The sequence below is a fragment of the Ambystoma mexicanum genome, chromosome 14, assembly GCF_040938575.1.
Source record: "Ambystoma mexicanum isolate Mex_15411 chromosome 14, UKY_AmexF1_1, whole genome shotgun sequence".
Taxonomy (NCBI): Eukaryota; Metazoa; Chordata; class Amphibia; order Caudata; family Ambystomatidae; genus Ambystoma; species Ambystoma mexicanum.
In genome coordinates this window covers 68,359,915-68,371,912 of record NC_090940.1, presented here as the reverse complement: position 1 = coordinate 68,371,912, position 11,998 = coordinate 68,359,915, and the positions used below count along the sequence as shown (strand labels likewise).

The 11,998-nt window shown below is 45.4% G+C and overlaps 1 protein-coding gene across 1 annotated transcript in view; it reads left to right on the top strand.

The window, feature by feature from the left end:
* Positions 1-2,172: 2,172 nt before the first annotated feature.
* DPH6 (diphthamine biosynthesis 6) overlaps positions 2,173-11,998 on the top strand; it is a 785,760-nt gene continuing 775,934 nt past the window's right edge. Inside the window, exon 1 of the mRNA XM_069638528.1 lies at positions 2,173-2,296. Within this exon, the coding sequence (XP_069494629.1) occupies positions 2,274-2,296 (23 nt within the window). The 5' untranslated portion in view covers positions 2,173-2,273. The remainder of the gene's footprint in view (positions 2,297-11,998) is intronic.

The window sequence follows — 11,998 nt, the reverse complement described above, 5'->3', positions numbered from 1 at the left end:
AAACTAGGCTATATGAGACACTAGATACCAATTTGATTGACCCGTTGGAATTTTTAACAAAATTATGGGAGCATCAGTCTAAGAATCAAAACTTCAATGCTGTTAAAGTACTCCGTCCCAACACTGGTCTAAACACATTGGCCAAACACCTGCCTGTGCCCTGTCCTATAACGGCATTTTCTACTCTAACCTCAAAGACCAGGATCCTTGTGTTAGATGCAGTGAATGAAGTTCTTCTAGTTGAAATTATTTGTTTAGTATCAGACAGTGTTGCTCAAAATCAGGGGACAAAAATGAAGCCAGTTCAGATGAAAAAAAAAAGGAAAATCAAAAACCAATCTCCAAGGGCTTACAAGTGGTCTCAAGAAAATGTATGCGCTTCTTAACAATCCCAGATAATAACAAACACAATTCAAATGCCTGGCGGATAAAAACAAATAACTCACTCACCTAGGTCAGTGTCCTGTTTCTCAAAACAAGTCACTTATCTAGGTGCTTATCAACAAGTCACTTATCTACAGACATGCCAACATTCCGACTCACCTGGGCAGGAGATTTCATCAGAGAAATGGGGAGTCGCACATTTTCCCACACGGATGCATTGGGGTTAGTTGTATTTTGGGCAGGAGAACGTGAAAAATAGCAATATTTTGTCAAGAAAAGTCGGGAGTCTCCCACCTAACTCAGGAGGGTTGGAATGTATTTATCTAGGTGCTCATCAGGAAATACATACATGCCAATCCTCCCGATTTAGGCGGGAGACTGCCGATTTTTTTATTAAAAAACGTGCAGTTTTTTTACCGTTTCCCGACTAAAATAATTATAACTCTAATGAAATCCTACGTGAAAAATACATTCTCCTGATTTCTGCAAAGAAATCTCCCTCTCGGGTGCTCACGAATGTTGGCATATCTGGGAAATGCCAGAGTTCACTGTTGGTTAGCCGTAAACTCTAATATTTCCATAGGGTGCTGCTAGGAGACATCGCGTGGGAAGTAGACGTGTGTGTTTATCCACAGTCGGAGTATAAATAGTGTGGAGATAGCAGCATGAAAGAAACTGCGCCGTTTTAAAACTATTATTTTGAACATTTCCTTTGACATACATGCCAACATTCCGATGCCCCTGGTAGGGTTATTTCGTCAGGGAAATCGGGAGATGTACATTTCTCCATGGCAATACATTGGGGATAGAATGATTACAGGCGGGAGAACGAGAAAAATAGATAGATTTTTTACCTTAAAGTCAGGAGTCTCCCACCTAAATCGGGAGGGTTGGCATGTATGCTTTGATGGAGGTCAACTGCCAGCTCCACCCCCTCTGAACTTTGCCTCTTCGGAACTCCGCCCCATCCTTGAAACTCTGCCCCTACCCCGGTCCTTGTGGGATCCCCCACCATATTTTTCCATTTCCACCACTGTTCACATGTAGACTTGCACTGTATGCATATAAAACGCAGCATTATGCACAAGCTCTATATTTGATCTACAAAATCTCCCTCGATCGTTAAACTTAGGTGAGTTTAGCCTCGTGGTAGAATGGAGGAAAACATCTTTAACATCTGGGAAATCTCTAGTAAGTGAGCAGGCACAGCTGTGCACCGGCCCTGCAGTACCGCCAGGAGCCATGCAGAGTCGCTGTTGGTGACTCAGCTTCTCTGAGGAGTGTCCCGTACTCTACGCCCTCCGGTTGTAGTTTCCTTCGAAGAAACAAACGAAGGACAAAGATGACTACTTCAAAATCCACACATAAAGGTGCTGGCTATTCTTGGCTACTGCAGTCGGTACATACTGTGACCGATGGTACCAAATAGGCTTTGAAATAATTATATATATATATATATATATATATATATATATATATATATATATATATATATATATATATATATATATATATATATATATATATATATATATATATATATTAAAAAAATGCAGAGTTTAAAGGTATTTTAACTACACGTACATGTTAATTAATTTTAATAAAAGTTGAGTGCTTGAATGTTATAGCACGTATATAATTGACAATCACAATTTTAAAAGTCAGATTCTAGATGTTATTATTATTTTTGTTTGATATTTGTATGAGGCAGTGTGTTGTACGCTCCTCTCTGAGATGGCCGCCGTGTTCGAGCGTTTTGGTCTTTCGTCTTTTGCCTTGGTATGTGTTGAAGCAGACATGGCCGGCGAGTGTGTTGTGTTCCTTCGCTTCCGGGTCTAGTGTAACAGTGATTGCACGTGTTGTTGGACAATAACAACAACACAGCAAGCATGAGAGTCGTGGCTCTTATCAGGTAAGAGACGGCAGTGCAGTCCCACAGCCGGCTTCTGCTGTGGCAGTTGCTTCCGACAACCAGGACCATGCTGTGCAATTTAGGGCATGGTACAATTGCATGCTCCAGTCAGGCCATATTGCAATTGTTCCAGTGCATGTTGTAGCGCGTGTACCTAACACACGTTCAGTGAAACCCTGAAACATTCCTGTAAGTGCTTAACATCCTGTCCAAGCTCATGCAACTGCTCGCCAAGTGCCTCTATAATTTCATATGTGACTTACAGAGCGATGCTCATAGCTGCAGAGAGGATCCCATAATAGAACCTTCTATTGGCTAGGGAGCCTGGACTGGCTAACACGTCACGTGGCAGCGGGGGGCGCGGTTCTTGTCATCCACCCCTTGCTTGGCTTTTATTGTATTTTGAAAGCAGTGCTTCCTGCATTGGAGTAGGCAGCGTGTTACAAAAACGACTGCAATCAAACCATTAAGCATAGCTCTTAACTCACACGCTTTTGGCGGATGTCACCTTGCAAACAGCTGACTCACCCACCAAGCCTCCTGCACGCCCATTCGTTTCAATGGGCCTCTCACCACCAAAAATAAAATGGGGTGTTTTCACCCGCCTTTGCAACATAAATGGTTGACAGCTATGCATTAAGTGCATGTTCCCCTAACACCTACCGTTCCCCCCCACAAGTCTGCCCCTCCCCACTTCCTCCTCACCTCTGCAATATTGTAAATTGTTCCTTATACTGTTTCTTCGAGTTGTGATTCAATTGCCATCTTATCCTTGTTGTATTTTGCTTGTTGTCATGTAAAGCACTTTGGATTAAAGGGCTATATAAATTCAATAAAATACAAATACAAAATGTTATGTCTACAGTGCATTCTGGGTTGGGGCAACATTCAGTACAAAGTAAACCGGTTAAGACATTTATGCAGTGAAATATATATATGTTTATTTTGCGAAAAACGCAGGAATTCTAAAGCCAGGAACACGCCTAGGGACTAGGGAACATAGACAAGTGACATACGATTAAAGCATGCTGCACACTGGCAAATAATGCATGTTAAAAAGCAATGATTCTAGTAAGTGGCTCGCCCGAACAAGAATGCATGCAGAAGCCAGTGTGTTTAGAGTACATTCCACTTTAGTGAAGTGATGTCTGTTGTAACCTTTGCGTTTAGAGACAGACTTCATGCAGGGGACAGGAGCATCTAGCATTGAAAGGTGGGGAGCATGAAAAAAGTCCTGCTTCTTTTCCCCACCAAATGTGCTGCATTGTGCTCAATTCCATACAGTCTCATTCATGCCCCAAAACCGCCCACCCCTACCATAATCTACTTTTTTGGTAACATTAGTGGCAGATGGCATTTTAACACATATCAAAAAAAATAAAACTGCAGGCTCATTACAGATGTAGGAAACTCATCTATTGGAGCTCCGGCCAGGCGCGCTTGGGCAAAATACATGCAAACCTCCTATTTTGCATATGGATTGCACCAACAGAAGTGACTTCACAAAAAAGGACGTTGCAAGGAGCATCATCAGTCTTTGATACTTGGGGGCACCATTGAAGGGACTTTAGAATAGGTTCCCATAAGTAAGCCAAGTGGCAACTTTGTGGTGCAAAATACCTAAATTGAACTATTATTATATACTAGCTGGGGTACCCGGAGTTGCCCGTGTCCTGGTTGAGTGGTGTCTCATGTGCCCTGAAAGATGTTGCTCTTGTCGGCAGTCTTGCTTCAGTTTGCACTGGCATCTCATTTGCCCTGGAGAAAGTTGCTCTTGTCCTCTGGTCGGCAAGTCGTGCTGCTGTTTGTTGTTGTGGTTCAAAAGCTCTTGATATTGATTTTCGCTTTGCATCAGATGGAGCTTTTCCAAGTGATGTTCGTTTTTTGTGCAGCATGTTTCAGTCACTCAATGGCTTCAGCACATTTGAGAAAATGTCAAAGAAAGATTGATTGTGCTCTCTCTTCTCGTGAATGAATGTAAGTAAACTGTAACCTTGCCATTTACCATATTTGGAGTGGTGTGATAAAAACATTTTTTTATTCCCTTTTTAAAATGCTTTAATAAACACTTTCGAACTGTATACAGTAGTAATACATTTCAAAGGAATAACCAACACATCAGACATTTTGCTTCAGAAACTTTTCAAAATGTTGCCCCCTTCTAATACCTACTGTAGAGGAACTGGGTGCGCATCAGTAAATGAGGGTGTCTACGGAGTGCATTTTTTGTATCCAAACATAGGCTACAATCTTGCCCCAGTCAAATGAGGAATCCATGCAAAATTTGGTAGCAGTGGGCTCAACGGTGTGGATTTGTATAGCCGGACACACATACACACATGCATGTATTCCACTTTATATATAAAGATGGAGCAACTCTATAGTCAGGCTTTAAAAAAAATATTAGCATGTTATATTAACATAAGCTATGACAGGAATCAAAATCACGTACAGAGCTGCAGATAAGACGCAGTGCAATAAAATGTTTTGCCCAGGAACACACAGTTTGGTTACACGGTGAAACCGGGACGTGGACAATTTAAGCAACTGAGCACATCTTTCCAGGTTTAGTTGATATAGATATTTATTAAGGTTTTGCTTTGCATTTCATGTCCTTAAATAATACTTTATTTATAGAAATGCTGAATGCCTTGGAATTAAACCACTACATAATGAACAAGCCTTTCATGGTAAACTAACTATAGACTATATACATTGTCATTGAAATATGCTGAGCAATAAGAGTATGGCTTTAGTTTTATTTTCCAATCCTGTATGCAAAGGCACAATAGCATCATGCAGATTAATGTGAGCCTAACAAATCCTCCTTGGGCTTTAAAGCCATAGACATTATTTCATAAAGCATTAAGTATTATGCACCCTTCTCACTTCCGATCACTCCATCAGAGCCACATTTCTAAAAGGACAAAAGTCCTTGCTAATAGTCTCTCCCCCCTCCGATCAGTGCCTAATGGCTCACATTGTAAGGCTATGTTGACACAGAGCAACGTGAGATCCCCTCTGCTGTCTGCAGCTCTTTGGGACATTGTCCTGGCAGCAGGACACCTCTCAGGTTCAGAAAGGGTAAGGTGTCCTGCTGCCAGGACAATGATTGTGTTGAGTGAGAATAGCTCGGCACACATTTGCTTGCAGCGCGACCTCTTTCCCGTGGGGCACCCTCATTTAGGTGCCGAACGGGAGAGGTGTCCCACTGACAAATCTCCCGGTCTTGCTCTTAAAAGAGCAACAGGAAGGGCAGCTTGTCCCCCTCAACCCACTTGGTACGCCACTGACTGCATGCTTTAATACCTTCTTACACACTGCTTCCAGGTTGTGGTTCCACGCAATATTCTCTTCAGTGCTTTTTGTTTGCTTTGCACTCAGTGCAATGTTCCAGTTGGGCACCACATACATGTTGTAATCAATACATTTATTGCAGTCTACACACAAGCCGAAAAAGTCACCCTCAAACAAGTCATCAATTCCCAGCTTCACCCAGACAGCAGATTCATCCTGTTTCTAGAGCATGCTAAAAGCAAACAGGAGATGTGTGCTTAAAGCAATGCATAACAGTTCTCATGCATTAGTGTGTATTGCACCCAACAGCAAATTAATGCTGCAAACAGTGCTTCATGCATTCGGCTCATATTGAAGTATGCATATCACTTGGCTTTGAATATCTCAGCTTGCAATATACTTTTCAGGAACATGCTCAAACAGCTAGTACAGCAAAACAATGGGCAATCCCAGAAGAGCATAAACAAACCCTCTTTGGATTTCTGTAACTGTCCATGTTAGACTATACACTCAGGAACAACATTGGTGGTATGGTTTCCCAAGAAAACACATTCTTTCCACAGCAAAACAAGGGAACTGGCACCACACAAGAAGCCCACCTTTGTTTGCCTACAAAGTAATCACTAATATATAATGATGATTGCCCATGCTTACAGCGCAGGGTAGTCTTGATTCTATTAAAGACACAGAGGCAAGCATTATGCTTTCCTTTTTTATTACTGCTCTCACGGCATTTCACATTTTCAAAATTCTAAATCTTTTGTTGCCCCCGAAGCTCCTCTGGAGGTTCAAACAAAAAAGGGCCATAGAGTTTTAACCACAAAAGTAAAATGTCTTAAGAACTACAAATCCCCATAATCCTCGGGTTCTGAGTAGTCCTGGGCTGCTCCTTCTGCCCTATCAGGATCTGCCCTTGCCTATAAGTAAGCCTCCTCAGATGCCTACACCTCTTTCTTTGGCAGCAAACTCTGGCTTAATCCGAACATCAGCAGGCAACTGAAATCAACCGAACTACTGGAACAGTCTCTTGTACTGTAACCTAGTCCTCTCGACGATGAAGAGGTTTCCTCACAATTTTCACTCGTGATCCTTGTCCTGTTCATCGCTCAGGTGGCCTTCTGCTCATCTCCTGAAACAAATGGAGACGCTATCATAAGGGCGAGCAATACGCAGACACAAATTCATCAATACAATTTGTATAGACCCACCTGTGTGCTCGGGGTAGAATCAAGACTACCTTGCGCTGTAAGCATGGGAAATCTTCATTCTATGTCAAGACAGGAGGCAAGCTTAATGCTTGTTCAAAGCTGTCTATCACCCTAGTCGCTATTTGAGAAATAGGCTTAAAATAAAAGGTCTTAAATGTTGACTCTTTAGACCAATCAGCTGATTTCATGATATCCTGTAATAGTACCCCTGCCGTAAAGGCTCTAGATGCCATAGCGCCCCTTGCAAAATGCGCACCAAACTTCGATAAGTCAATACCTGCCCAATGCATACCCTCTCCGACCCATCTCGCAATCGTGGCTGTTGCTACTGCATGAAAGGGCTTTCTGCACGCGATTAGAAGCTGGGTGACCTCTCTTGGCCTCAACTCTGCTGCAGCTAACTCATAGTCTTTGATACACTGCGCCACGCATAGCTTGCTATTACTCTGGAAGTACGGGTATGAAATAATTGTAGTGTTTGACCTTGTCCTGCTCGCTACGTTGAAGTCTACCCCTTCCGGATAGAACATTTTTCTGTCTATTTCTAGCGCTTTCACATCCAACAATCTCCTACACGTTATGAAGCAGAGAAGCATGGCCATCTTCTCTGAAAGCTGAGACTGCAAAAGGTTCCTATTATCCGGCCATGCTGCGAATAGCTGAAGCACTACTTGCAAGTCTCACAGCACGGAATAGCTAGGTTCTGGTGGCTGCCGTAGCTTTAGCCCTTTAAGTAAGCGCAGAACTGCTGGATGCTCTCCTACCGGTTTCCCTTCCAACTTATTGTGCCCTGCCAATATAGCAGACCTGTAAACTCCAACTGTCCTGTAGTCGCAGCCATCGTTGAACCTCTCTGCCAAGAAGTTCAGTACGTGTACTAAAGTGGCTGAAACGGGATCAATAACAAAGCTTGCACAGTAGACGGACCAGCGTTGCCACCCGGCCCCATAGCTCCTAATGGTGGAAGGCGCCCAGGAGTCTCTAATACAATCGGCAGCGAGTTGCGAAATGCCTGGCAGTTCCCATCGCTGCGTGAAACCCTGCATGCCATCAGGCGCAGGGTGTTCTCCTCTACTAGAGGGTGAAGTTGCACGCTCAGACCCCGTAGGATGTCTCTCCTGTGAGGAAGTATCCTCTGCAAATCTGTGGAAGTTCAAGCACTACTCGAAACCACGGCTGGGACTTCCGTACTGCTACTACCAACACCAACTCTGCCTGGTCCCTGCAGACTTTCGCTAGCACTCTCGTCAGCATGAGGAAGGGTGGGAACGCGTAGTGAACTGCTCCCGTCCACTGTGCAAGAATGCGTCTGTCCCCGCTTCTCCCGGAACTATCCTCCAGCTGAAGTACCTGGGAGTTTGGGGGTGGAGCCTGGATGCAAATAGGTCGATGTCCAGCGGGCCCCAGATCTCCTGAATTTGTGCAAAGATGTCTGGCAGTAGCCTCCAGTCGCTGGAGTCTACCAGATATCGAGAATTCCAGTCTGCCACTATATTTTGTACCTCTGGCAAATATTCTGGAGACACTGATATCTGCTGTCGCAGGCAGTGATGCCAAGAATCCTTTGCTAATTCTGCTAACATCCTGGAGTAGGTCCCTCCCAGCTTGTTTATACATCGGACGGCCAAAATATTGTCCATCTTGAGAAGGACGCAGCAATTGACTCAGTCTTTGGTAAAGGCGCATAAGGCGTAGGAACCCGCCAAGAGCGCTGAACAATTTATGCTAAGGCGAAGCTCCTCTTCGGACCATTTCCCTCCTGTTTCTAAACTTCCTCACCACGTTCCCCAGCGGCTCTGCTTGTGTCTGATTCTATGACTAGGTCCGGGGTGTCTCCGAAGATCGCCCGGCCATTCCAGGCTTCCATATTCTGCAACCAACAATGCAGTAGCGTAAGAGCTTCTTGAGCTAGAGTAACAAACTGGTAATAGCTTAGGCCCCCAGAGAGATGCCTGATTAACCTTTGAAGAGCTCTGTAATAAAGCGGCCCAAGAAAGATTGCTTGAATTGAGGCTGCGAGAAGACCCACTATCCGAGCTAGATTGCGAAGCGAAATAACTTTTTTCGGTATCACCATGCTTAGCTCTTTTTTTATAGCCTTCACTTTGTGCGTTGGCAACTTGAGAGAGGCTTTTCTGGTGTCTATGATGAACCCCAGAATCTCTATTCTCTGAGTGGGTCGAAGGTCCGATTGTTCTGCCTATGATAAAACCGAGGGAGGATACTAGGTTGCATACCCATGTGGCCTGTTCTCGCAGGATGGCATCAGTCTGGCCTAGAATAAGAATATCACCCAGGTAGTAGATGATCCTGATCCCTCTCTCTCGAATGGCTGCTGCCACTGGTCGCATAATCTTGATAAATGCCCACAGTGGTGATGCTAGCCCGAAGGACCACCAGATCTCTGTGCCCCACCGGAAACTAAGGTATCTCTGATGTTCTAATGCTATCAGAATGGTACGATACGCGTCTTTAAGATCTAACTGGATGAGCCAGTCTCCCGTCCTGAGGAGGTCACGTAGAAGGTGGATCCCTTCCTTCTTGAAGTGTCTGTACCTAATCCATTCGTTCAGACTCTTCAGGTTGATCATTGGTCTGACCTGCTCCCCCCAGCGCACGAGGAAGGAACATATTGCTGAGGAAACCCTGGTCCTCCTGCACCTCTCGCTGTATCGCTGCTTTGGCTGCTAGGCTGTGCAATTTGCTGAAAAGCTGTTCCTGCTCCCTTAGGGGCATGCACAGTGCTGGGGGTTCTTACACTTGAGAGGGAATGCCTACGAATTCTAGTTGCATGCCTGATTATTGCTTGTAACAACTATGCTCCACTGAATAGCTTGCGCCAAGCATGCAAAAACAAGAGCATCCTGCCCCCCACTTCCGGGACAGCTGCCCCTTGGGTACTCACCGCTGTTGTCTGTAGGCCCCTCTCCCCCTACGATTCCTGGGGGAAAAGGGCTCTGGCTGGGAAAAAGGTATCTTGTTGCCTACTCTTCTGGTACTGCGCCCTGGGTCCTTGGGGTCTGCGAGGCATGCCAAAGTGATCGGATGCCCGACCCCGCTGCCGTCCGGTCCCTGCGAAAACCCGTCCTGGGAATATTCTTCGAATGGAGCTCTGTGCCTTCTCTAGGGCTGAGTAAGCTCCCATGAACTGCGCTATTTCCTTGGCAAAAGCTTCCCTGAAGAGGAATCCCTTTGCGCCCTCTCGTGTCTTGTACAAGGCCAAGTCACTGAGCTTGTTGTCTATTTTCAATAACACTCCTCTACTCTCTGATGAGAGGGAGTAGTTAGCATTGCCCAAAAGGGAGACTGCTCACTGTGCCCAGCTGGCTACGGCTCGAGCATCCACTGGTGCTCCTGTATCTGTGGCTTTCTCGGCCAGGTCCATAATCCTTGTGAGCGGGCCCGCAAGATCTATGAGTTTGTCATGGCATCCAAGCCAAGCTCAGTCCACCCCCTTCCTAATGTCTTGGGTTGATTTGGTGACAAAGGTCACCATCTTCGGATCTAAGTCCGGGGTGTCCGTCACCTTACCTGGAAGGTTTGGTCTAGGGTATTCTGCCATAATTTTGGACCGTACTTCTCTGTCCAACTGTCTCCTCATATGTTGTGCAATATACTGCGCCACTCTGGGCGATGGCACCCACTCGCTGTATTTAGTATGTCTAATTGCCTCTGGATCAAACATGTTGGCTAGACTCTCTTCTTCCTCCGGAGGCTGTTTGCCAACAATGGGGTCTTGAGGAGCTTCTTCTTCCCCCCCCTTCATCATCCGGTGAGTAACCAGCATCCTCTGCCTCCCCCTCATTATTTCCCCCTGGGGCAGGGAGTCGAGAGCGTGGCACGGTCGCCTTCAGTCGAAAGGCTTTCTTTAGCCTACTGACCGGGTCGATCGGCTCTTGTGGTCCCATGTCTACCCCTTCCGCTGCTCGGGGGCATCAAAGAGGTGGTCCTGTTGCAAGCCTTCTTACAGCATTCTTGTTCAACCCCTGACTCGTGTCGTGCTGAGGTTCCCTCTCCGGGGCTATCTGCCATTCTTTTTCTGGAATTTTCCTGGTCCGTTTTCTGCTTGTTAAGCATGGCTTCCAGCAGATCCAGTCTTTGTGCTAAGGGCTGCATCCCTTCTGACATTGCTTGTGACAATGAGTCACCTAGCACCCTCTTAAAACAAAGGGAGAGGTCTTCACCTCCTCATGTGGGCTCCTCGACCCATTCCTCTGAGCTCCACTCAGGGGAGGTGCTTTGCGACACCCTGGGCCCTTGATAATGTGCCATTTTCAAATGCTTGAACAAACGAGCTGCCAGGGAACCCAGCTGCTTTAGAGGCCAGAGGGATGTCTTGCAAGCGTTCTGGTTTGATATTCTTTTTCTTTTGTTAGGATATAATCTCTTGTCGCACCATGCACTTAGGAGAACATGTATTCCGTAAAAGACTGTTGTTTGAATGTGGTGCAGTGCCTGCTGGGATGGGGAGGCACCAATTGTAGTTCAGCTGGTTCCTAGAGCCCCGTGGTACTATGTCTAGGCGTGCCGCTCTGAGGCGGCAAAGGGCTCTCGCAGGGTCCTAGTGCTCCGAGCTCACTGAGCCTTACACTCTTAATGTCGATGTAAGGAGGCGGGTCCGGCTGCCTAATGCAGGCACGTTCGCCCGCTACTCCGGCCCAACCTCCTGATGAGAGAAAATGAGAAATAGGCGCGAATACTCGCAAATGAAAAAACAAAGCTTTTATTTCTCGGGCCAGCACTTAAGAACGCGTTCCCTACGGTAATGCTATTTATCGCATGCACGTTGTTACAACAGTTATTATATATGTAACTACACTATACACAAACAGTAATTATATATGTATCTACGCTATACACATTGCAAGCGTGACAAAAAGTTCACTTATCTGTGGAAACAGCAACAAAGAAAGAGGAGTGGGCTTCTGGGGAGGCTTACTTAAAGGAAAGGGCAGAAGGAGCAGCTCAGGACTACTCAGAACCCAAGGATTATGTGGATTTGTAGTTCTTAAGACATTTGACTTTTGTGGTTAAAACTCTACGGCTCTTTTTGTTTGAACCTCCAGAGGAGCTTCGGGCAACAAAAATGTGTTTTCAAGTAAGAAAAGTTTAAAATGTTGAGAAATTTGAAATGCTGTGAGAGCAGTAATAAAGAAGGAAAGCATAATGCTTGCATCCTGTCTTGACGTAGAATCAC